Source organism: Lissotriton vulgaris, chromosome 8 (genome assembly GCF_964263255.1).
Source record: "Lissotriton vulgaris chromosome 8, aLisVul1.2, whole genome shotgun sequence".
In the NCBI taxonomy this organism is placed as follows: Eukaryota; Metazoa; Chordata; class Amphibia; order Caudata; family Salamandridae; genus Lissotriton; species Lissotriton vulgaris.
The window spans coordinates 811,201,342-811,228,887 of NC_141696.1; the positions used below are offsets into that span (position 1 = coordinate 811,201,342).

At 46.2% G+C, this 27,546-nt stretch overlaps 1 protein-coding gene across 1 annotated transcript in view; it reads right to left on the minus strand.

Moving 5' to 3' along the window:
• TMEM255B (transmembrane protein 255B) overlaps positions 1-27,546 on the minus strand; it is a 1,152,151-nt gene that overhangs the window by 197,490 nt on the left and 927,115 nt on the right. Inside the window, exon 5 of the mRNA XM_086933386.1 lies at positions 6,794-6,874. Coding sequence (XP_086789512.1) covers positions 6,794-6,874 — 81 coding nt within the window. The remainder of the gene's footprint in view (positions 1-6,793; positions 6,875-27,546) is intronic.

The window sequence follows — 27,546 nt, forward strand, 5'->3', positions numbered from 1 at the left end:
CTGGGTTGGTCCATTCAGGGGTCGCTCCATTCCCCACTTATGCACGTTTGTGAGGGAGGCTGTGTGTTCGTTCCTGCTGGCAGTGGCTCTGCTTTCCGCGGGGGTAGCTGGCTGCTTGTTTGGCCCTGTGTTCCCCCAGTCAAGGCTTCTGCTACTACAGGGGGCGTTAATACGTCCTTTCATTTCATTGAGCACCTGGTCCTGTCCTCTGCTGGGCTCTGCCTGTGTTGACCAGTTGCTGACTCTTTTGCCTTCCGTTTTTGTGCGGTTGGTCTTTTTTGTTCCGTTGTGCTGGCGCATCCTGACGTCTGTGCCTGTGGGTGCCTGTTTTGTCAGGTGCTGTGGCAGTGGGAATGTGGGCAGTGGCTTCTTCTTCTTCTTATGAGCCCCTCTGCTGCTTTTGCTGTGGGGGTCTGCTTCTTCTGTGTCAAGCAATGGTTCTTATTGCTGCTTGGCTTGCTCCTTTTCCCTCCTTTGCGTCCTCTCTGCGGGTGCTGTGGCGCCCAGGGTGCGGGCTGCTCTCTGTTCCCTTACTCTCTGGGTGTCCTAGTCAGGCCCGGCTGGTCTCCGCTGATGTGCCGTTTCCTTGGCCCTCGCCGGCTCTGGTGCTTCCGTGGTCTATTGCTTCCTGTGTGGGGTCCTGTGTTTGGCCTCTTGGTTGCGGTTCATTTCCCTGCTGGCCCCCTCTGCCTTTTGTCGGGCCTGTGTTTCCTTCAGTTGGGGTCTTTGTACCTCTGTTTTTCTGTGCTATGTTGCCCGTCTGGGTGCTTTGTGTTTCTGGCCTGGGGCCTTTTCCCCTGTGCGCATCTGCTCTCGTCTGCTCTCTGCAGTATGGCGCTGTCAGGCCTGGTTCGTTCCTGCTTGAGTTCTCCTCAGGCTTGGTTCCCTGGTGGGGGTCCGTCTGCCCCTACCTTGTGCTGGTGGTTCTCTCTGGGTGTGGTGGATCTTCCCCCTTTGCCCCTAGGTTCCTGCTTCTTTGGCCCTTCGTGTGGCTTGCAGCCTTTCCCTGCTGTTTGCGCCTGGGTGCAGGGCTGGCTCCTGCTTTGTTCTTACCTGTGTGGGGGGCCCTGTTGTTGTGGGCATCTTGCTGTGGCTGACCTGCGGCTGTTGGGGTCCCCGGCCCTTCCTTGAGGTGTTTTTGTTTCCCTGTGTTGCACCGCAGGGTGTGTTCTTTTTTCTTTCCCCCTTGTATAGTTGGCTGTCCGGGAGCTGTGCTCCTGTCGCTCCTAGTCTGTCGGATTGCGGCTGGTTTGGCTTGGTTTCCGGTTGTACCTCCTTGGTCTCACTTGCTCTTCTCCTGTCTGTTGATCGGCTGGTTCGGGCCTGGTTGCTGCCTGGTGAGATGTCCGCCTGGGTCTCATGGTGCTGTCTACCCTGTGTTGCCCGGGCCTTGGGCTGTTTGGTGCCTCTGTGTTGGGGCCGGCTGTGCCTCCTTGGTATCCCTGGCTGTGCTGTGATTTTGTGCGGGCTCTGGGGTGTGTTTGCCTCGCGTCCCCCGGTCCCTTTTCCTGGTGGCGGTGTCCTAGCTTGTGTGCTCTCCGCCTGTTGGTTGGCTGGTCCCTCTGCTGTAAGGTCCTGGTTCTTGCGGGTTTGGGGTGTTCCTGCTGTTGTGGCCTTGTGGTTCAGTCTGGGACCTGTCTTTGCATGCCCTCCCTTGTCTTCCCTGCGTGCCACCTGGGGTCTTGCTCCCTGGTGTGGGTGTCTGTTGGTCGGTCCCCCTCCCCTGTCTGGGTGCAGTCCTTTGGTGTTTGTCTTGCCACTTTGGCGGCCTGCCTAGCTTTCTGCTGGTTGTCTGGGGTTGGCTGCCAGGGTTTTGGACTTGTGCCTCTGGCTTCTCTGCTCCCTCAAGTTCCCGGTCTGTTGCTTCTGTCGGTGGCTCTGTTTTTTGTCTTTGGCTGTTGCCTCTGTTTTGTTTTCGTCTGGCCTGCTGGGTGGTCTGGCGGTTCTGTGCAGGGGGTCTCTGTCGGCCTCCCTGCCCTTTGCTTCGCCTGCACCCTGAGTGGGCGTCTCCCAGGTGCATATTGGGCTGCTGGGTCCTCCTGTCTGGATGGGTTGCTTGGCTTCGGCCCATGCTTCCTGGTTCCTTTTTTGTGCTCTGTTGCTCGGGTTGTGGCTGGTGTCCTCTGCCCTGTGGTTCCCCACCCTGCTCCTGCCCTCCCTTGTGCTTCCTCTGCCGTGGCATTTGTGTGCCTGTGCAGTCTGTTTGGCTTCCTTCCTGGCTTTTGTTGCCTCTCTGACTTGGCTGATTTTGGGGGTTTGTTTCCCTCCCCTGTACAAAGGTGGGTTTCGGGATTGTGGCCTTAGGCTCTGTCCCACCCCTTGCGGGCCTGTGCGGGTTCCGGGTTGTTGGAACCTGGTGTTTGCTGGCCTGTCTGTTGTTTAGTCGGCTATCAGCCTGGTCTCTTTGGGGCCGTCTCTGGTTGGCTTGTTCTTCTGGGAGGGGATGTGCTCTCTCAGCTGACCTGCTGGCCTTGGCGCTGGTATGCCGGGGTTCGTGCCTCGGGGTCGACTCCACATCCTGTGTTTCTGGGCATATCTCTTCCTCTCCCCATGCCTGTCAATGACAAGCATTTGCAATGCAATGGCCATTTGTTTGCTTGTCTTTGTGGCCTTGGGGTTTGCCTCGCCTGCTCCTGCTGCTGCTCTGGGGTTTTTGTGCTGTTTGCTGCCTTGTTCCTTGTGTGGCATTTGGCCTTCTGGTCTCTGGCTCTTCCCCTGCCCTTCCAGTTTGATTGGGGTCTGACTGCCTGGTCCTCCTGCTTGGCCTTTCGTTCTTTCGGTGGCTCATTTATGTTGCTTTAGGCCTGCTCCCTACTGGCTCTGTGGGCCTTGTGGGGAGGCGTTCCTGGGGTTGTGTTCCTGTTTCCCAGGCTTTCTGGTATGTGCCTTGGCCTTTGCTGTCTCGTGGCATGTTCCTAGGCTCTTTACGTTATAAGGGAACTTCAACAATTTGGTATGAATGCCAAGGACTCAACATTTACGTATGTACCACTATTGTACCAATTACAGATTAAAGACACCCCTACCTCCAAGAACAATGTATATATATTGGCCCTGATGAAGGTGGCATAGTTTTTATGTTTGCACCCAAACGTACGTTGCCCACTTACAGACAACTGAAAATCCAACTGAGAAGGATCCCCAAAAGAAGGATAGCAAATGATAAAAACCTTGGGTCTGACATTTGTGTATAACATCTAAACAATATCCCCTGTGGTGTCTCTTGTAAATCCGGTTGATTGTCTGATTTTTTATGTCCTTTTTGTGTGTTGTATGCAAGAAACAGCATGTATGAATAGTATGATTGGTGAGACTGATTTGGATGAATGAATAAAGCTGTTCCTTTTTAGCTTTACTTTTTTATATTGGAATGTTTAGGTGGGGGGTTAATTGAAATTTTGTATTTTGTATTTGTTGTAAAATAACTTCTTTTTTAAAATATAGGTATGATCGTATTTGTGTATTTTAATTTGTGTTAAAAAAATCCTTTTGAAAAATACAAAAAATGGCTTTCTGAAATGAATTACAAACTAAGAGAAATAAATGATAAACAAAGTCTATATACTGTCTGTTGCATATATTGATATAGTCTTGCTGTGTCCTTGTAAAAAAACGGTTTGAGTTATACCAAATTGTTGAAGTTAGATAGGTCAGTCCAAAGGTTCCCTTACAAAGTACGTTTCGGTTCTTTCCTCCTCCTCTAGACCTAAAATAAATTAACATTGCGGGTACCCGTAGCTATTATAATGTTCCTAGGCTCTCGCTGTGGCTCTGCCTCCTGTGATGGGTGCTTGGTGGTGTGGCTGCTCTGGTGGTTGGTGCTGGTTGTTCTTTCTTGGGGCCTGGTCCACCTCTGTGGGGTTTCCAGGAATTTGTCCTTTGTGCTCTCTGGGAGCCTGGTTGTTCCATTTACCGTGGAACCAGAGAAGCAGGCAGTCCGTCGTGAAACAACAGGAAAAGATTCCTATAACACGGGGACATGACGTTAATGCCCCTGGTTCTACAACTTAAAGACTAACCGTTACCAGAGAAGTGAGCAGTCCTTTGCGGATTATTAGAGAAACGGAATCTATCTCTGCAAGGACAAGACTTAGGCGCCTCTGGATTTTAATATTGTAGAGAAGAGCAGCAACACACATTGGGCACAACAATTCTGAACTGACTGTATGCCCACTTACCTATAGTAACAGGAGCACCATACCGGTAACACGACCCAGATATACAGTTTTATAATTTGTGTCCAACAATGGATTAACATAAAAATTCAATTCAACCCTCGCATACGGACTCCAAGGGTAACTATATTGACCCCAATACCTCGACAGAAATTAAAAGGTGTCTTGATAAAGGTGGACAAAAATTTGGAAAACCACCGAAACGCGTTGACGCTTCACCCAGTATAATTCAGGATCTCGATATCTTTGCTGATATACTGTATTATAGTGCACATAGCTTAGATGTTAACAATAGAGTCCGAATATACAATCAGTATTGCACAAATTCCATGTCTTACAGTCTTTTCTGTCCTTGTGATTCAATCTTGCTGGCCAAAATTGAATGTTAAAAAAACTTTTTATTGTTTTATCTGTGTTGAGTGGGTTCCACTTTGGACCACTCTCCTTTTAACATTTGTATTTTCAAATAAATTGTAAGAATTCTTTATATATAATTGTATTTTGTAATTATTTTTCCTTGACCCTCTGGCTTCTCCCACTGATTTACGCTCAAGGGAACACTTTATTTTACTGGTTAGTTAACCCTATTTCCCTTGACTCCAGTTAAGGGGTACCTCTCGTATTTACCCACATATATATTAAAAAACATAAACAATACTTATTCAAAAAACATACATCACATACATTTAAAGTATAAACTAAAATATATAACGCTAATTAAAAAATCGAAATTTTAAACAACAATATTTTTGAAAACAATATTTCTTGCCTTAAATGCCACTTTATTTACAACTCAATATTTGTGTAAGTCGACATTTCAAACTCAATATTCTGTCTGCATACCCAAAAGATTGAATGTCTTTGAACGTACACAAACTTTGGGCCTGGGGAAAATTTACTTTCTGAGTGTACCTTTACGCAACAATCCTATATTGACGGCCGCAAAAAAATTTGAAGACAAACCCGCAATTACTCTATATAGGGCTAGAGACATTGGGGGCTTATGACTTATAAAACAATTTAAAATTAAAGGAGCAAGATCTCCAGTAGACACATTTCTTTTTTTCTGCCTGTAGTTTATGTTGCAGGCACATTTCACACAATTTTCCAGATGTGCCAACAGCGCTGTCTGCACTGGGACTGATCATAATAACCTCTGCACGGGCTAGTGACCAGACTCTTTAACTTAATTTTACAAGTACGAGGTGTACTTGAAAGGAAAGTAAGAGAGAAATGGAAGACAGATGTAGGGAGCGATATAACGCATGCCACATGGCAATATTGCGGCATGCAGAGGACGAGAATTTCACTAAATAGCAAGCATCCACTATTGCATTTCATAGGGCTTCATTGTACTTATTACACTCCAATGAGTTTGAATGCAATAGTTTTGTAGGTGAACCCCTGATGTTTTAGGTGTAGATATCCCTCGGCAAACTTCATTCACTTAGCATGGGAATGTCCTCGCATAGTGGTCTTTTGATCACAGGTTTTTTGTGACACTCCATCAAGGGAGTAGCCAGAAGAACAAAATAACCCCAATTTTAACCCTTATACAACAATAAATGAACGAGTAATGTGAGCAATCCCAACACTTCATATGAAGTGTCATGGAAATTGTACTCTGTAGAAATTTGCAGAAAATTATCCAAAATTATGACTATTATAGAATGAATTTAACGGGATTTGGCCAAAAACTACACATTTACCTGTATTGACCTATTTCTCTCATTCATTCTTTCCATCTTCTTTCTTTTTATGCTTCCGTTCCTTCTTTCCATCATATTTCTTTTGCTTTTATGTGTATTTCATTCTTTCTTTTCATCTTTTCTTCCTTCTGCTCATTCTTCTCTCATTCCATCAGTCTTTTTTCTAGCTTTCTGTGCTTCTTTCTATCCGTTTATTGTTATGTTTTGTTGGTCTTGGCATTTATTCACACCGCCTTTGCATCTTTTCTCGTTGTATTCCTTTACTAAGTTAATCCTTTCTTTCTCTTCTTTGCTTCAATCACCCATTCTTTCATCTCACATTTCTTTTTTGTTCTTTCATTATATTTTTCTGCTTTCCTTCTTTTTCATTTTCTTTTTTCTTTCCTTGATCTTTCCTTTTCTTCTATCGACCTTTCATTCTTTCTTTTGTTCTTTTACACCTTTTTTCCTTATTCCCTGTGTCCATTTGTTCCTTCTTTTCTTCTCTTCATGCTTCCTTTTTTTGCCTTCATTATTTGCATTTCATTTGCTTCCCTTTGAGCTGTCTCACTCCATTGGCCTCTAACATTTTCTTTGTAATTGTAATAGTTTGTCATTCTCTCTGTCACCAATATAGGCTGCTGTTAGGTTTTCGTTTGGTCCCCACTCCACAGCTGTGTTATCACACATTATTATTGGGTAATGTATTAGTTTTAACTTGTGGTCTGCGAGTCAAAATTGAATGTTAAGAAGAACAATAAAACAATGTAATCTGCTCCAGTAGCAACTCTGCTTAAGTTGGCATAGAAGGTGGTCTACACTTCATTGAAAACATTGAAACACATATCATTGAAAACATTGAAACACATATCATTGAAAACAAGAACACATTCTGCCTGTTTCAACAAGAAAAGCCACGACAGTTTATACCTCAGTCTGGTAGTTGTCATATATGAATCCTGTTCCACTTGAATAAAATTGACATCTTCCTGTATACAAAGGCCTTGGTTCCTAAAAGAAAAAAAATGCATACATCGGATTACTATTAGAAGAAAATATTAAGTAAAGTGACTACAGTTATTATTTACTGTGAGAAAGGAGACTTACAGAGCCTTTTAGTGTTTGGCAGGGTGGAGTCATTTGTACATCACTGGATTTGCCACTATGCCAAACACGTGTGCCACCTGCTTCATTTACAGCTAGGTGAAGCTCAGGGTTTTCACCAGCTGGCTCCACCAGTGAAAACCTTTCATGCTACTGCAGGAGTGCCACTGAACCGTAACTACCACTAGATTTCCCTAAAAAGGTATGACGGCCCTGGGCAAGGAAATTTATAAGTGGCCTCCAGAATATGAAGAAACATCCCTGAGTATCAGGGCTATTGATTTTTGTCCACTGTAGGCTTATTGACCTCTACCAGACCGATAGTGATTTCTGCATTGTGCTATAAGTGCTACGCCAGGGAATGGATGCTAACGCCAGCACCTCCACTGATCCTGCAGACAGCAGGGCCACCCACGAGGGACTATATGACCCTCCCAAAGCCACCATGAAATGTCAATGCGCCTTTTCAAAATTACGTTGGTATCAGCATACATATCTCTTTTCATCAAGTGGGAACTTTCTTTTATCACCCAAGGGAAGCCAATATCTTTCTTTATGCGACCCAAGTGCACTTTCTTTTTTATTACCCAATTGTTCCAAAGGATGATAAAGTACCCACGTTATGCTTTACCATATTTAGTTCTACAGCAAAATAAAACAGTATTTTTTCGATATGTACTTAAGACTACACTGTGAGCTTTAAGTTACTGAGGCTTTTTCTTTTAACAACAATATTCCTGATCCAAACAATTTTCACCAAATGCGTTGAAATTCAAAATTCAGTCTAAGAAAAGTGGACATTTTTCTGAGGTTCTTGAGAGCTGATTAATAAATGGAATATTTAGGGGTTTTGTTTGTGCTAAAGAAAATATAAGAGTTTATTTTCATTTTGTAGTTCATTTACCAGGGTTATGCGCGATGATATCTCCCTGTTCCCCTCACTTTCCTCCACCCTTTAGCAAGCGGATTTAAATGAAGGTGCTTATTTGTTTTGACCTTTCAACAATAAAAACATGTGGCGATACCAGACTCAGGAGAACTTAAACAACATATATAAGGGAGGGATTATATGGTGGAGTGTTGAAACTCTTTGACTTTATATATATTTGTGGTTTGTACAATACAAAATATAGGACAAATACATTATTTAAAAGGTTATTTTGGGTGGGAGGTGTTAATTATAGAACTTGGTATAAACTCCCTTGCACCCAAAAAAATACAAACCTTTATCAGAACTCTGAAGAAACCAGTTCATCTTGTTAAAAACCTAAGTCATACCCCATTGGATATTAACAGGGCTAATGCAGCCTCCGTACTCCTCCGCCAACTCCTGTATAATATAAAGGGTCCTATTCACAAAGGTAAGTGTACATCTGCGTGTGTAGATTTACTCACCGTCTACCTCTTCTCTCAGTGCTTTTATCTGCTGCACTCCCTTCTTTCCTGAACAGTGTCCACTTCTCCCTTGAGGACCGACCTCTCCAGTCCGTGTCCACCTTTACAGTCATTGCTCACCCTCTCCATGACAGTCTACCTCTTTTATCACTGCCCATTGTCTCAGCAATGCCCACTTCTCGTCAGTGTTAATTTTTCCTCTCACTGTTCACCCCCACCATCACGCCACACCTTTCGTATGACTGTCCATGTTTCCTGTTGATATTCACGTGAGTCAAAGCCCTCCTGTCACTGTAGCATCTCCTGTTAAAGCTCACATCTCCAATCCTCCCTCTCTATTCTCATGCCTCGTCACCATGATTTAATTTTCCTTTTCCTATTACTCATTATTCACCTCTCCTGCCTCTGCTTCACTCACCACTTAAGCTGCCCACCACTCCTGTCACTCCCACTTCCCCATTTCAGCCGCTCTCCAATCACTGTCTTCCAGCTGGTGTTTCTAAAAGGTTGGTAATGCTGGGGCAGAGGTGGACTAGCATGTGGCCTACTCATCCATAGCACCATATCAGCTTTCCAGAGGTTGGATTACACTGCCTTACCCCTTATATTGCCTCATATTTTAGCTGCTTATCTGTGACTCATCCAGGGAACAAGTCGGGAGTACACTGGAGTACACAGCGTCCGCCCAATATGTTCACAGGGTGGACGCTGTCCACCCTGCCAAACAGGTGAGCCCCACAGAAATATGCTGAACTTGTCCCGGTGTCATTTTCAGACACCGGGACACGTTCAGCAGTGCCCGCAAAATACCAATCCATGTGGGAAGTCAAGGCTATTTTAGATCTCTTGTCATCTTTGCCTGATAATTGCTTGCTTAATGGGAAATGTCTTTCTATTAAACTTGTAACTCTCTTATATCTAATTTCGTGCCTTAGGGTTTCCGATATTAAATGTCTTGATATATCTTATAGGTTTTATTATATGTTTGGTGTTAAATTCGAATTGTTTAGAAGAACGAAAACCATGTTGGACTCTATCTTCTACCCTCGTTTCAACATGTGTAAAAAACTCTGTATTGTAGACTGCAGTGGCGCAAATCAACTCCTTATTTCCTTTGTCAAACCTTTCAAACCCATTTCCTGCGCCTCTATTGCAAGATGGATCAAATGCGCTATGAACCTAGCTGGCTGATTTATCTAAATTCCAAGCCCACTCTCTCAGAGGTGCTATGGCGAGTAAGTAAGCCACTGCCTTCCTGAGCTAAGAACTGACCCAGCATTTTGTGCCTGCATTGATTTAATCGTGTCTTCGTGCCCCCGTATATATAGTGGTGTTTGAGCCTTCATATTGTGCATATTGTTCCTGTAGTGATTTTAATAGTGCTTCCGTGCCCCTGTATTTATTTACTGTGCCTCCTGCCTCCATTTGTTTGGGTTTCGATTCTTCCTCCATTCCTGACGCTGCTCCGGCCCCACCCCCGCTCCCTCCAGCTTCACCGATACCCTCCCCACTCCCCACCCCGCTCCCGCCTCCCAGCTGCCCCTCCCTCCCACTGGAACCAAAAGAAGAAGTCCGCAGAACGGGGAGCTGTGACTCGACCTGACCTGGTCAGAGCCGGTCGCTCCTCCCGCTGCCACTGCCTTCCTGAGCTAAGTACTGACCCAGCATTTTGTGCCTGCATTGATTTAATCGTGTCTTCGTGCCCCCGTATATGTAGTGGTGTTTGAGCCTTCATATTGTGCATATTGTGCCTGTAGTGATTTTAATAGTGCCTCCGTGCCCCTGTATTTATTTACTGTGTCTCCTGCCTCCATTTGTTTGGGTTTCGATTCTTCCTCCATTCCTGATGCTGCTCCGGCCCCACCCCCGCTCCCTCCAGCTTCACCGATCCCCACCCCACTCGCCACCCCGCTCCCGCCTCCCAGCTGCCCCTCCCTCCCACTGGAACCAAAAGAAGAAGTCCGCAGAACGGGGAGCTGTGACTCGACCTGACCTGGTCAGTGCCGGTCTCTCCTCCCGCTGCCACTGCCTTCCTGAGCTAAGTACTGACCCAGCATTTTGTGCCTGCATTGATTTAATCGTGTCTTCGTGCCCCCGTATATGTAGTGGTGTTTGAGCCTTCATATTGTGCCTGTAGTGATTTTAATAGTGCCTCCGTGCCCCTGTATTTATTTACTGTGCCTCCTGCCTCCATTTGTTTGGGTTTCGATTCTTCCTCCATTCCTGACGCTGCTCCGGCCCCACCCCCGCTCCCTCCAGGTTCACCAATCCCCTCCCCACTCGCCACCCCGCTCCCGCCTCCCAGCTGCCCCTCCCTCGCTCCGCCCCCCTTCACTACCCACTTATGACAGATGCACTTTCGCGCAGCGTTCACACGCAGCGGACGCACCCCATGCGCGCCGAAGGTGCGCCAAAGGTAAGCCCGTCTACGCCCATCTGCGACTGGACCGCGCCCAGCGGCAGACCCCCTGGCCCCCGCAAAATCCCCACCACCCGCCTAACATACGACGCCGCAACCCTCCATGCTCTCAACACCGGCCGCCTCCCCGTCTGCCACCAAGCCGCCCAGGACTCACCCATGGACCCTTTACCTGCCATTCCTGCAAATTCTGCTGCAACAAGACCCACACTACACCCACAAACGCCAAACAGAGCTCCGACAACAACCACCTGAAGTGCATCCTGCTCAACACCCGCTCGATCCACAGACACGCCATTGAACTGTGGAACCTACTGGACACCACAACGCCGGACGTCGCCTTTCTTACAGAAACCTGGATGAACGCATCATCAGCATCCGACATCGCAATAGCCATCCCGGACGGCTACAAGATCATCCGAAAGGACCGCACCAACCAAACAGGAGGAGGCATCGCCTTCATCCACAAGAACACCATCCGCATCACGACCAGTTCCGACGCCCCCCTCTCAGCCGCTGAACACCTTCACTTTCAGATACACACCGACCCTAAGAGCACACTCAGAGGCACCCTCATCTACAGACCACCAGGGCCCCGCACACAATTCAGCGACGACATCGCTGACTTTATCAGCCCACACACCCTCCCCTCCGAGGACTACATTCTCTTAGGGGACCTCAACTTCCACCTGGAAAAGAACAACAACAGCAACACCTCCACCCTTCTGGACAACCTCGCCAATCTCGGACTCAAACAACTGGTTAACACCCCCACCCACTCCGCCGGACACACGCTCGACCCAATCTTCTCCTCCAGCAAGCACGTCTCCTTCAACCTCGCCACAGGACTCCACTGGACGGACCACAGCTGCGTCCACTTCAACTTCAGAAAGACCACGACCCACCACCACACACAACAAGTACCCTGCAGAAACTGGAACAAAATTACCACCGACCAGCTCACCACATCGCTAAACCAAAGCCCTCCCGCCAAAGCATCGGACCCAAATCAAGCAGCCATCAATCTCGCACAATGGATCACCAATTGCGCTGACGAATTAGCACCCATGAAAAACCATCACAACAAGCCAGGTAGCAAAAAAGCCCCCTGGTTCAATGACGACCTCAAAAACTCCAAAAAGAACTGCCGCACCCTCGAGAAAACCTGGCGAAAAAACCCAACCACAGACAACATGACCGCCCTCAAGGACGCCACCCGCAAACACCACCAGCTTATCCGATCCACCAAAAAATCAGCATTCAAGGAACGTCTCGACAACAACGCCCACAACAGCAAGGAACTTTTCAGCATTGTCAAAGAGCTCACCAATCCCTGCTCCGGCACCAACGACATCACTCCCTCTCAAGACCTCTGCGACTCTCTAGCCTCGTTTTTCCACAGCAAAATCGCTGACATACATAATAGCTTTGACGACCAGTCCACCCCCCCCCACCACCGAATTGAAGCTCCCCACCACCTAAGCATGGGCGGAAAATCCGTTTCGCTCGCGGATTTTGCGGATTTTTGGTAAATTCGCAATCCGCGAGATTCGCGAATCTCCCGCAAAATCCGCAAATCCGCGAGCAGCGGATTTTGCTCGCACTGTTCGCGTGAGTTAACGGCTTCCCAGTACAACTTCGCGCCCCGCGAATAAGCGCTAAATTGCAGAAATACGATCTTAGCAAAACTGAAACTACTTACCAGGTTCAAAAGTTCAGGCTCATCATTAGTAGCCATTTCCTGTAGTGCTTCCTGAGGGGCCCCTCCAGAGTTCAGTTGCCTACTTGCAACTATTATGTGACCCAGCTCTGAACCTCAGAATAGTTACACATATGCCACAAAGGTCCTGAATTACAGCTAAGGGAGACAAGCAGGAGCCAGGCTGGAAGTTCAAATCCATTAATCAGCCCCTAATTCATTATTGTCAGTTGGGGCAGGGCAGGTGTTGTAACTAATTTTGCAACAATGAAAGCACTTAGCAAGTGCAAAAGATCACTAATCAGGAAGCACTAAGGAAGCAGGTGCCAGCTAAAAAAATATTCTGTGACACATTAATCAGCCCCAAATTAATTCAGGTCACTTGAGGCAGGGAAGGTGCGCTTTGCTTTGCCACAATAATGTACACTGACTGGACAACTAGAGGGTTCTGTGATGAAACAGAGGGTGGCATGGGTGGGCCAGAGGGTGGCATGAGTAGTCAGAGAGTGGCAGTGGTGACAGAGAGTGGTAGTGATGAAGAAGAGTGTCCCAAACAGGCTGGACACGTAGAAACAACAAGTTCGCAAAACTTGCGACCCGACAGGTAAGTTCGCGTTTTGCGAAATTGTACAAAACCCTCGCGAACTGGCAGAAACACGCGCGAACACAAAAAAAAAAAATCCGCAAATTCGCGAGAATTCGCGGATTTTGCGAATTGCGAGCTCGCAAATCCGCAAAATTCGCGAACGCGAGATTCGCAAAATTTGCCCATGCTTACCACCACCACGCTTTGGGCCTGGAACCCGATCAGTATCGAAGACACCATCCGCTTGATGAACTCCATCCACTCCGGATCACCAACCGACCCATGCCCCCACCACATTTTCAACAAGTCCGACTCCATCATCGCACCCCATCTCCGAGATATCATCAACTGCTCCCTCAGCACCGCTATCTTCCCGGAAAGCTGGAAACATGCCGAACTCAGTGCCCTCCTGAAGAAACCTACAGCAGACCCCACTGAACTCAAGAACTACCGCCCCATCTCGCTCCTCCCCTTCCCTGCCAAAGTCATAGAGAAGACCGTCAACAGTCAGCTTCCCGCCTTCCTCAAATCCAACGACTGCCTCGACCCCTCACAGTCCGGCTTCCGAGCCAAACACAACACCGAGACCGCCCTCATCGCAGCCACAGACGACATCCGAACACTGCTCGACAACGGGGAAACAGATGCCCTCATCCTCCTGGACCTCTCTGCAGCGTTTGACACGGTCTGTCATAGCACCATGGTACAACGCCTCAGCAACGCTGGGATACAAGGAAGAGCACTGGATTGGATCATCTCGTTCCTCGCCGGAAGAACCCAGTGAGTCCGCCTCCCCCTTTCAGATCAGAGGCTACCAAAGTCATGTGCGGCGTACCACAAGGATCATCACTCAGCCCCACCCTCTTCAACGTCTACATGAGCCCCCTCGCAGCCATCGCACTCCAACACAACCTCAACATCATCTCCTACGCTGACGACACACAGCTGATCCTCTCCCTCACCAAAGACCCAAACACCGCCAAAACCAACCTACACGAAGGGATGAAAGAAGTAGCCGAGTGGATGAAGAACAGCCGCCTAAAACTGAACTCAGACAAGACGGAAGTCCTTATCCTAGGATCATCCCCTTCCGCATGGGACGACTCATGGTGGCCACCAACCCTGGGCAGCGCACCCAAACCAACAGACCATGCTCGCAACCTGGGATTCATTCTAGACTCCTCCCTCTCGATGACCAGACAAGTCAAAGCCATCTCATCCTCTTGCTTTAACATCTTTCGTCTGCTCAAAAAGATATTCCGATGGATCCCCACCGAAACAAGAAAGACGGTCACCCAAGCACTTATCACAGGCCGACTGGACTACGGAAACACCCTCTACGCCGGAACCACAGCCAAATTACAGAAAAAACTCCAACGCATTCAGAACGCCTCCGCCCGTCTCATCCTAGACATACCCCGCCATAATCACATATCCGGTCACCTGAGAGACCTTCACTGGCTCCCCGTTAACAAGAGAATAACGCTCCGTCTCCTCACCCACGCACACAAAGCCCTCTACGACCTAGGACCCAAATACCTCAACTCGCGCCTGACCTTTTACATCCCCACACGCCAACTTCGATCGTCTAATCAAGCCCTCGCCGCGATCTCACGCATCCGAAGAGCCACCATGGGTGGAAGATCATTCTCCTACCTAGCGGCCAAAACCTGGAACACTCTCCCCACCCACCTCCGCCTCACACAAAACCATCTCTCCTTCAGAAAACAACTCAAAACGTGGCTATTCGATAAGTAGCCAACGCCCCCCCCCCCCACCCCCCCAAGCGCCTTGAGACCCTCTGGGTGAGTAGTGCACCATACAAATTTTTCTGACTTGACTTGACTTTTCTGACAAAGCTGAGGACTGGTCCAACGCATCCACATTTGCTCGACATTACTGTAAACCTATTGAGCACATGTCTGATGTTGTCCTACACAGCTACCAGCATGCATAATGTAGCCTCCAGTCTTGTAATGAAATTGCAAATTCTCCTATTAACATGACCAGAGAATCTGGATTTCATTAAAGACACGGAGGCTAACATTATCCCACCCGTCCCACCCTCTGACGGTTTTCTCTTCCTTAATATTTTTTTAATGTTTTATTACCGGATGTTATCGTATTTATTACCGAATGTTATCGTAATATCTTTTTTGACTTTATTCTAACTTGCTCAGATTTTTCAATGTTATGGTATCTTCAGGCCCGATTTACAGAACTAACTTAGGACAAAATCCTAAACTGACTACCATTTCGGGATTCACAGAAGGCATTTACTCATTTCGGTATTCACAGAAGTTAGGAGTCCTAACTTTAGGACTCCTAAATGCCTTCTGTGAATACGGAAAGTCTTAAAGTAAGGTTTTGTCTCCATTTAGGAGTAGTAAAGTTAGGACTCCTTACTTTAGGACTCCTAAATGCCTTCTGTGAATACGGAAAGTCTTAAAGTTAGAATTTTTCTCAACTTAGGAGTCCTAAATTTAGGAGTCCTAACTTTACTACTCCTAAACTGAGAAAAATCCTAACTTTAACACTTTCGTATTCACAGAAGGAATTTAGGAGTCCTAAAGTTAGGAGTCCTAACTTTACTACTCCTAAACTGAGAAAAATCCTAACTTTAAGACTTTGGGTGTTCACAGAAGGCATTTAAGAGTCCTAAAGTTAGGACTCCTAACTTCTGTGAATACCGAAATGAGTAAGTGCCTTCTGTGAATACCAAAATGAGTAAGTGAATTCTGTGAATACCAAAATGGTAGTAAGTTTAGGATTTTGTCTTAAGTTAGTTCTGTGAATCGGGCCCACAATTCCTAACTTGTTCATTTTCCTTTCAGATACTTCAACCTAAGGAATATAAAGGATTCTTCAAAGCATCTTCATTTAGTCACCATTTCATCTCTTCTTCTTTCCATTCCAGTTTCGATGGATTCTCCATTCTCAAGAATTTGTTGATGCTGATCCTTTTGGAACTTTCCTTTTGGTCCACAGTTAACCTGTTGCTTGCTGCCGTCGGCCGTTGGCCGTTGCAAGCACTACCTTCGTAGTGCTGCGCACGTCCAACGGCCGACGCGGCCCCACCCGCGCACGGAAACGCCCGCACAGCGGCGGAATCACCGCCGCGGTTAACGGGTTAAAAGAGGCTGTTTCCTTAGTGCTCATGCCTTTCATACCTCTTGTTCATTCCATTCTAGAACTGTTTGTTTATGATGTACTGAGGCTGCTTGTGACTGCATTAAAAAGATAATGCATAATGTTAGCCTCCGTGTCTTTAATGGAATCTAGATTCTATGGTCATGTTAATAGGAGAAGCGCAATTGTCTGCTTTACATTCCCAGCAGCAACGTGCTGGCAACAAGGGGGGAGGCCGGTTTCTTTCCACCTCCAGCTGGGCCACAGATAAAGGCTGAAGATAAGGGGGTATTGGGCCTCCTTTTGAGCAGTATCCTGACTGGACCCAGCCTAGAACCTCACTCTTAAATGCACATGCAACGAAGGAGAAACAAAAGCAAACAGCTTATCACTTCTAACAGAGGTAAGCTTTGACTTGGTTCAGTCGCTGGACTGCATGCACTGTAAGAATATCAACTGTGTTGGTCTGTCCCAGAATTTACACAAAAACAATTTAAGTAGCACTATTTGATTTCTTTTATAACACTACTCATCCCAACGCAGTGACAGAGTGCTTTAACTAACGTACACACTGTACATTGACAATAAATAATATGAGTATGTAAATCAATGTGCAGGATGTGTTACATAACACAGTGAGGGTTGGAAGGTGTAGAAGTTGCACGTCCTTCATAGCTCACTGTGTTATATATTAGAAGGATTACATTTTATGAACTGCATGTAACAAAAGGATCTTGTGTTGAAAGCAGTAACAAACATACCCATATACATAAAACACAAATCTGGCATCTGGATGTCACCTGATGTGCTTTGCAGGAGACGCATTAACCTTCTATACTAATTTGATTCATATCTAGGACAACACAAAACACAAATCTTTCCAGCGAAAGCATTACCGCCCAGAGTTATCTTGCCCTTATTTCTATTCCATCATTATGGCAGGGTTTAAAAAAATATATATATTAGTTGAGACCCACATTTTGAGTCAGGGTAGTAACACTTTTTTGGCACAACTGTGACACAAAGTCTAATTTGTTAAATTTCAAAATGCTCTTAAATGTACTCAAGATATACCTGATAAACATATGTGTGAGGTCTTAATATCTGATGTCACTCTTGCGATGTCACATCCAATGAGGTCCCTTCCTGTGATGCCACATGTGATGTCACTTGTCATTACATCATGCGCTGTGAAGGCACGCGCCATGATGTCACTTGCATACGGACTAACTTGGTTAGCCCCCACTTCTTTTTACAGGACTTGTGCCCTGGACTCCTCTGTATTCCATGTTCCATCCCTCCTCAATACTGTGCCTCACCTCAGCTCTTGAAAGCAGTCTCCAAAGAGCAAGAGAGATGTCTCCCCAGAACAAGCGCAAATGCTTTAAACAAGCTTAACCCAAACAATGATGGCGACACACTCATCACTGTCATTGTACGGGATTATGTTTTGTAGAACTCTTTTTTTTACAGTCAGTTGTGCTTGCTCCCAATTCACATAAGTAAATAAATAATAGCAGCAGCAGTAGTCGCAGTGATAACAGTAGAACAGGATGCTCCTAGCCGGGGTCTGAGGAAATGCTTATATTCCACTTGGTAAAAGGGGGACTGAATATCACTGCTCTCGAAGTACTCTGATGTCTGTTTGCTTGAGGCTATCTTTTCTCTGGTGATGGAGTATTTTAACAATCCTAATCTTGGAGTTTCTCTATATAGAAAACACCCAACAGAGGAGGTCTCCAAAAAGAGAGCTCTCCTAAAGAAATACAGATTTCAGTACACACAGAAGAAATCTCTTAACCTAACCTTCTCTATATTGTTGCAGAAATAATCTGTCTCAGTTCCATTGGGCAATGGAACCTGCCCCCACAGCAAGTTGTATTTGCTAACGAGTTACATTTTTTCTATGCCCAACGCAGGTAGTCCATCACACTTCTAATGCAATGCTGACGTTTGACCAAACCCTTTATTATTCTGGCCTTTGATTACAATGTGGTGGTTCAGTTTTGCAACAATATTTCTTGGCTACATAGATTGTTTTTTTTGATGCTGAGATTTTGTACCAATAGCAAACTCAAGGAGATGATGAACGAAGTGCTGAAACTTTTCAAACACTCACCCCCAGTCACAGATCTGGGTTTAATCCACCATCATTCTTTAGCTCACTTCGCCATAAGCAAATCAGTCTTGGTCCTGTGCCTCACGGGAACAGTCTAGCAGGAACTGCCAAGCCAGTCTTCACTGGACCGAAAACAAGCATCCTGGGACAGGTGTCGGGGTAGCACCCCTCATCAGCCAAGCTAGCTTGAATCCAGTGGCAAAGTGAGCAAGGGGCCCATGTCTGGGCATTACCTGCCAACTAAGGGCAAACAAAGCAAACTCAAGGAGAGGATGGATCAATGGCAAAGTGAGCAAGGGACCCACGACTGGGCATACCCTGCCAACTTGGGGCAAACAAAGCAAACTCAAAGAGATGATGAAATCTCGAAACCGGTCCTAGGATGCTTGTTTCCAGTCCAGGGAGGACCTGGTGTGGCAGTTCAGGCTGGACTGTTCTCACTGGGCGCAGGGTCAAGACTGATTTGCATATGGCTGGGTTCAAGCTGGAATGGCATGGGAGCAAAAAATTATGGATTTAGAGCTCTGTACTGGAGTGAATATATGATATTGTTCTACATTCTGTCCATCAATTGCGGAGGAAACAGGCACTCCCGGTCCGCCAGGGCTTTTGTTCTGAAATCTCCCCTCTTCAGGAAGAAGAAAACATACAACAGAGCCTTCTCCAAGGCTGCACCCAGAATCTGGAGCACGCTGACGCCCTACATCAGAAGAATACTGTGCTTGGTTAGATTAAAAAAGGAAGCAAAGTCCTTCCTCATGAACACTCTCCGCGCTTATACAGCTTTGCTGCCTAATGACATGCTCTCTTCTTGACCTCTACCTATGTATGCCAATCTGGACTTCCTTGATGTAGCCTATGCAATGTCTTGTACCATGGCTGTTGCTACTTCCATCTACCTACTTCGTACCTCACTGTTCACTTTATGGGGCAGAGTCTAGTGCTGTACAATCTGTCTCTGCTCCCGCTAACGTTTGTTTTTCCCCATTAAATTGTACGTATGTTGCCTATGCCCTCTCATTGCATTACCCTGCTTTTGAGGGCACAACGCTTCTCGTGATTTCGTCTGTCTTGAATTAGTTTGTAAACATCTTGCTTAACTCTGTAAAGCGCTCTGATACCCCAGCGGGTCACGTTTGCACTCTATAAAACACTAAATAAATAAAAATTGTTCTTTTCTTTTTAGATTTTGTACCAAATTTATGAACTGGTGCAAAATGTCATTTTTGCACTGGTTAGTCCGTGCACCTTTGGTGACTCCTGAGGGGGAAGCCGAGACCCCGTCCACAAATTGTTTTTTAAATGTAAATAACTGTGCCAAATGTGGATTGTGACTTTTAAAATAGTGACTGTTGCTGCTTACCTGCTCGCGCTCTCCCCGATCCTCCTTTGCAGCCGATTAGGTGCTGATTGGAGACAGGGAAAGGACCAGACTTCAGGGTTGGCGGGCTAGCTGTTAGGGCATCACCTGGCCCGAAGGTATATATTGCGCCCCAGAAAACTCACCTGCACCTTTGGGGACTCCTGAGGCGGAAGCCGGGACCCCGTTCACAAATAGTTTTTTAAATGTGAATAACTGTTCCAAATTTGGATTGTGACTTTAAAATAGTGACTGTTGCTGCTTACCTGCTCTCGCTCTCCCCGATCCTCCTTTGTAGCCGATTAGGTGCTGTTTGGAGACGGGAAAAGGACCGGACTGACCCAGAGCCGTCATCTTGAGGAGGTTTCAGGGTCGGCGGGCTAGCTGTTGGGGCAACACCTGAACTAACTACACCTCTATATTATGAGCTCACCTGCCTGGCCGCGAAGCGGACGCGCGCAGCGGGCGCGCCGCTGGTGCGCCAAAGGCAAGCCCGTCTTCGCCTGTCCGCGCCAGACCGAGCCGGAAGGCGGGAGATGCTGCTCATGACACCATGAGGGCTCGAGCCTCTATGCACTATACCTATACCGGAGCAGCGCTTCGCAAGATAGGATCCGTCACACCCAGCAAGCATCGGCTGGGAAGTGGTTGTAATTTCTCATTCCCTACCAATCTGGAGGGCCCTGTATCGTGTATCTCATGCTGTTTTCAAAGCCTCCAGGGGGACTTACCTATAACTGATTTACAAACCGACCACCTCCAAAACCAGCAGAACCCAAACTATATTCTGTGTAATGTTCGATCTCTCGTAAAACACTCCATAGAGATCTGGGATGTGATTTCCACCCTCTCCCCGGATCTATGCTTCCTAACAGAGACCTGGCTAACCCCAACCAATCTACTGGCCATTAATCTCGCAATACCAGCTGATTATAAATTCATTCATCTAGACAGAACGGGGAAGTTAGGGGGTGATATAGGATTTGCCTTTAAAAATCATCTTAAAGTGCAATGGACTTCTTCCACCTGCAATGACCTAATGGAACTAGGCATTCTGTGACATGTCTGTGTCCCCGTCAATATTCTGGGATGGGGCATTGCTTTATCCACCACCTGGTCCCAAATCCAATTTCTCCACTGCCCTGACAGAATTCATTGCCATGCAGGCTTTGGCTTCTAGCAATTTTATCATTTTGGGAGACTTTAACTTCCATGGAGAGGATGTCATAAACCCAGAAGTAATGAAGCTCATTTCTAATCTGAGCGATATCGGACTATCACAGAAGATGTCCGGCCCTACTCACACGGCAGGCCATACCTTGGATCTTATTTTCACTAGCTCAGAACAGCTAAGAGTATTTCAGCCGCTCCCCCTTATCTGGTCAGATCACTGCATGATCCAATTTTCCCTTTCGCTCAAATTGGGACCAACACATAGGATTCATCGTATGCAAAAAAAAGGTAACAAAAAAAGGCCATGGCATAAATTAACACTAGATACTTTCAATGAGACATTTACCCAACTCTTCTATGATTCAGAGCAAAATGGCCAAGATCCTACAGCCATGTTAACCAGCTTCAATTCTGCCTTAATTAAAACATTTAACGTGGTTATTCCTCTAAAAACCGTCAACCCTTCTTCGAGGCGGCCTTCTGCCCCTTGGTACTCTGGCAAATTGAAAAACATAAAGTCCACGTGCAAAGCACGTGAGAGAAGATGGAGAAGGACAAAATTATCTGAGGATAAGATAGCCTATAAAGCGTCATTATCTCACTATTATCAATCAATAAAAATCGCCAGATGCTCTTACCTTCAGAGCCAAATTGAACAATCCAGAAACTCTTCTAAAGCCTTATTTGACATTGTCAAGGATTTCTCTTCCCCCCAGCATGCAAACAAGCACCGCTTGAATCCCAAACACTATGTGACTCTATAGCAAATTTTTTCCATGAAAAAATTTCCAAGATTTATGATAACTTTCCGGCCACCTGTATTAATAACCCCAGAATACAAACAAATCTGGAAAATTCCCCCATATCTACCATAGGTACTCTTAACCAGTTTGAGACCATTTCACTTGCTGGTACAAATAAATTACTGCTGGCAGCTAAATCAGGCTCACCAGCGGATTTATGCCCACCTAGCATTATGGCTCTTCTTTCTCCAACATGCGCCCCTATAATTAAAAATATTCTCAACGCCTCCATTCTTACCGGCCTTATCCCGAGTACCTGGAAAGAGGCCTATTTCCACCCCATCCTAAAAAAGCCATCAGCGGATCCCCAGGGGCTTTGCACTTACAGACCAATATCTCTGTTACCCCTGCTTGGAAAAATGTTGGAATCCGTAATAAACACACAACTCAGTTAGTACCTGGAATCTAATGATATTCTTGACCCATCCCAGTCGGGCTTTCGCCCAGACTTCAGCACAGAAACGGCCATTTTGGCTGTAACTGACTCGCTGAGATTCACCCTCGATGCCGGAGGATCCTCGATCTTGATCCTCCTAGATCTCTCAGCAGCATTCGACACTATATCTCATCAACGACTAGCGGAGAGATTGCTTGAGTGCGGTATCGGGGGTATAGCCTTGCAGTGGGTGACGAATTTTCAAATGGACAGATGGCAAACCACCACACTAGGACCGTTTGTCTCCCACAAACAATTCTTGTTGGACAAAGGGGTGCCTCAGGGTTCTTGCCTAAGTCCCACCTTCTTTAACATGTACCTGGCCCCCCTGGCGAAGATAGTCCAACCATTCGGCTTCGAGATAGTCTCGTATGCCGATGATACACAGCTGCTGTTCCCAATAGATCTAAATACCACTTATGAGAATTTACGTTTCTCTGGTGGAATGTTAGCTATTGCGGAATGGATAAGGGAGCGCTGTCTCCAGCTCAATCCGGGAAAAATGGAGCTTATGATCTTAGGCGAAGATGCCCCTTCGTGGACATCTGATTGGTGGCCTCCCCAACTGGGTGAAGCCCCAACTCGTCTTCCTCAGTGAAGAGTTTAGGAATCCAGTTGGACTCAAAGCTTACCATGAAAGACAATGTTAAGAACATCGCAGGGTCCTGTTATTATAGCCTGCTCCTACTACGCAGAATCTTCCCCTATCTACCACTTGAACATCGTAGAACTGTAGTTCAGGCAATGGTTATTAGTCGGCTCCACTACGGTAACGTCCTGTTGGCTGAAGGAGGTATTACCACTTTAGCAAAACTTCAGGTAATACAGAACACCGCCGCAAGAATGGTCCTAAATCGCCCCCCAGGATCCCCATCCCTCCCTTTACTCAGACAACTGCACTGGCTACCGGTGAAAAAAAGATCATTCTCTAAGGTCTGTTGTCTCTCCTTTAAAGCACTTAAAGGTTGGGGACCACGCTACCTTCAAAACAAACTCTTCAAACAAATATCTGAATGCAATCTAAGATCAAATGCTTTAGCTCTCTTGAAGGTCCCACATATCCGGTTAACTCGCACAGGTGGCAGAGCTTTCTCTGATATTGCCCCCAAATACTGGAACTCGCTACCTGTGGCCCTGCGAAAATCCACCTCCTATATCTCTTTCAGGAAACAATTAAAAATCTTTTTGTTCTAAATTAGTTTTTTACAGAACCACTTCTCCGCTCCCCTTTTGGTATCCCCTTGGTAAGCGCTGAGATGCCCCCCGGGTGAGTCATACGCTATACAAGAATCCATAACATAACATAACAAACGTTGTTCTTGAATCTGTCAGTTGGTGGAATTGTTGGTGTAAAACCTCACTGAAATTAGTGAAATCTATGTATTTCAGAGCACTTGGCATTGAATTTTACCTGTTCTGGTGCAATTAACATACTACATCCACTGGCACTTAATGGGCTAGCCATGGATAAAATGAATTCATACACTAAACCAGGGTTAGCCAATGGTATGCTACTATGGGTCCTAATGCAGAAAAAGAAAATGGTTCACTCATCCCACTGGTTGGGTAGTAAAAAAACTGCAGAAACAGGAGTGTTATGCTCCTGCACCACTGTATCTCTTCACTCCCCTACAGCCAAGCACAGTTTCCTGAATCTATCCAGCCCCTCTTCTCTACCTTTTTCTCTGTATCACACTACCGTTTACCTTTCATGTTTCACTCTCCCCACTCCCCTGACTTCTTTCATCTGCCCCTCGCCACTTGCCACTGATAGTTACATTCCTCAAGGTTCCCTCTCTCATTTTTCCAGCATTTCTTTGCTCACCTTTTCTCTTTCTGCAGTATCTCTTCAGTCCCCTACTCTTCCCTGTTCTTTCTGTATCTGTACATTCTTTCTAGTATATCTCCACTTTAACTTCCTTCTGCTTTCTCAGTATCTCGCTACTTTCCATCTTTCACACTCTCCAATTCCCATCTGTATCTCTCCACTTTCCATTCACCCTCTCCATTCTCCACTGTTTCCATTCTGGACTATACCTAGAGCATTCACAATTTTCTTTGCTCCTGCATCACTTTAGTCCCTTTTTGCACGACTTCCTTCTTTCCCTTCTCCTCCCTCTCTCCTACATTCTTTCATTCTCCTGTATCTCTGCATCTCGCTGCTTTACAGAATTCACTCTCCCTTACTTTCCCCTGTCACTCTAATCTCTCCGTAGTAACATGCTAGACAAAAGAAAGGTAAGTAAGCTCCTCTATTATGCGACCAAGTGCTCCGTGTCCTCCAAGAAATTGAGGGGCATATACAAGCCCCTATCACTACCACAACGTCACTTTTACAGATGGTGTGGTGGCGATAGGGGCTGGGCCTTACGTACAAGGCAGTGTTAAGCCACTTAACGTGGCTTAACACTGCCTTGTACATAAGGCACTCTTTCACGCTATGGTTATCATGAAAAGGGCATGCAGTGGGTGTTGTGGTGGGCGTTCCACCGCAACACCCATTGTATTTGACACTGCCCCTGTGTGAAAGGGTGGGGTACATAGGAGGCAGCGCCAAAATTAAGACCAGGAAAACCCTGGTCTTAAGTTTGTGAAACGAGGAGAAATGCATTATTTCTCCTCGTTTTTTCTTTTTCCATGTGTGCAATGCCATGGTTTGTTTATGTATAGGAAGGTGTACCTTCCTGTACATAAACAAACCTTTTAAAAAAATTCAATTTTGTCACTTTCATGTGTGCTGCATAAAGCAGCACACATGAAAGTGACTCCTTCCTACACATTAACAATCCTACCGTGCATGCAGACACCCTTGCACTCTGATGCAAGGGTGCCTGCGTTGGCGCTAAGTTCTTAAACTTGGCGCCATCGCAAAGGGAAACGCAAATCTGCACCACATTCTTGTAAATATGGTGCAGCCTTGCGTTTCAGAAGAGGTGGAGCTTGTCGTTTAGCCAAGGAGGGTAATGACACGCTCGCCACTTCCTTGTACATATCCCCCTGATTTCTCTAACTGTCTTTCCTAACATTCTAACATCTATATTCCACTTTCTACTGATATCATGGCTTCAATGACATCACTTCTACACATCACCCCCCTTTTACCCTTCTAAACACAAATAAAACGTTCCTTCTTATGAATACAATATTGAAATTGTATAATAATTACACTAATACATATTAAATAATGAAATTCACTATTTGGTGTATGGAGAAAAAACAGGTTAGCTATCTAGCTTACTTCGTTGATCACAAACATAATCACCTAACTTCTTGGGACACTTAATCACTCTCTTTGGTCTTCTAGAAAAGTTGTCAATGGAATGCACAGGAATGGAATCTAAAGCAATTGCAATATCCTTGTGCCCCAAGTCTTTTCCTCACCCCTTGAATGGTTCTCCAATTGTCCACCCCACTGCATTACTGCATCATTTTCATTGTTGCTCTCAACACTCTTGTGGTGCTCTGGAGTTACAATATCTTCTTCTAAATAGTATGTCTTGATATTTTATTTCTCTGGTATTTCTACTCTGCTCAGTTCAGAACAAACAGCAACTCTCTTTAAATTCCTCACCTTTCCATCTTCTAATCTGACAGCATTATTCAACCCTTGTTTAATGCATTTGGGTTCAAAGTAAGAACTAAGGGGAATATTTACAACAGAATGGAACAGCGTGGCCTTAAGCAAACATTGCTAACGCCACACTTCTCCATTCTGAAAATGCAGGGGTGAACCATATTCACACAATTGTGGCACACCCCTGCGTTTACCCTAGTGCTGGCACCAAGTTCAGCTGCCTAGAGCCAACGCAGGAACCCTTGCACCATAGTGCAAGGGTGTCTGCGTTGGGGGAAATGATTGTTTATGTGCAGGAAGGTCTCTCTTCCTGCACATAAACAATCATTCATGGCGTTTTGAAATTTCTATGTGTGCTGCCTAATGCAGCACACATAGGAGTTGCAAAACTGCATTTTTGTTATTGTTTATATGCAGGGAGGGTCAACTTCCTGCACATGAACAATCATAGGCAATTTGCTGTTTCTATGTGTGCTCCACAAGACAGCACATATGGATACAGCTGAAAGAAGGAAAAATACAGCATTTCTCCTTGTTTCACCTGTTTAAGACAAGGTTTTCCCTGGTCTTAATTTTGGCGCTCCCTCCTATTCATGCCACCCTTGTAAGTAGGGGACAGCGTCAAAATCAGTGGATATTGTGGTGGAACACCCACCACAACACCCCTTGCCCCCCCCCCCTCTCATGCTAAATATAGGGAGAAAGCAGGCCTTATTTACAAGGCAGTGTTAAACCACATTAAGTGGTTTAACGCTACTTGTAAATATGGTGAAGCCCCTATCGCCAACACAACGTCACTAAAAGTGGCATTGTTTTGGCAATAAGGGCTTGTAAATATGCCACTAACTCCCTTGGAAATCATGCCTGGTTTCTTAATTCTTACCCACTCTCCAACCTTTAACATTCTGGGGTTAACCCCATGTTTCCTGACAGAGTATCTTTTGTATTTTTCTCGCTTTTTTACTATTTTTTCTCCAACTTTTTCCGAAGACCAGGTCAACTAAACAATATGTGTAATACTAGTTACTGACTGTTGCATTGCCTTCTATCTCTTGGCGCTCCTGTAACCTCCAATAAGGCAACTGCCTATGCTGTTCAAATAACAGTGTGTGAGGTGCAGCACGCCTCATGCTTCAATAGCAATCATACACGGACTCTCAGAAGGTAGGTCGCATGCACCTCGGTTTCTGCCTCAGCATGAGCCAGAGCAGACACATGTGAAGAGGTGCAAATGGCCATCACAGCACCAACATCTCCACCAAGCTTCCACCCTCAAAGTGTACCGGGCCACACGATGAGCGGGCATCTCCAGATCTGCTCTGAGACACCTCCAGATCCCAAACCAGACTCAGAAATGCTGGAATGGGGCATGCACAAAGCATGTGTGTAGAGTTTTGCTAAGTGCACAGGCCTCACACTCGCAGGGAAGCTTCCAACCAGCAGGGCCGGCTCTAGGCATGTGCAAGCTGTGCACCTGCACAGGGCCACCAAACCCCAGGGGCCACCACGCCAATATATATCCTTAATATATTAATCCTCTGAGGATGCATACATATTTGCGTGGTGGCCCCTAGCAGGGATTTGGCGGCCTCCGGCTCTGTTCTACTTCTAAACTCCCTGACCCCCTCCCCTCTTTACTGGCCAGCGCGCTCCGCCCAGCCCGGACCCCCTCTTCCGGGCCCCCTACCTACGCTCCCTGCCCAGGGCCACCATGAGCCTAGAGCCGGCCCTGCAACCAGGAAGGAGACATCACTACTAAGGATTTCCTCAGCAGCACCAGGAATAGGACTCAAGATCTCCTCAGCGGTACATTGGACAGATGCTCCTCCTTCATGAATCGAATAGCCTCGCTGAGAGTGCACCGCGATCGTCTGAATACACCCACC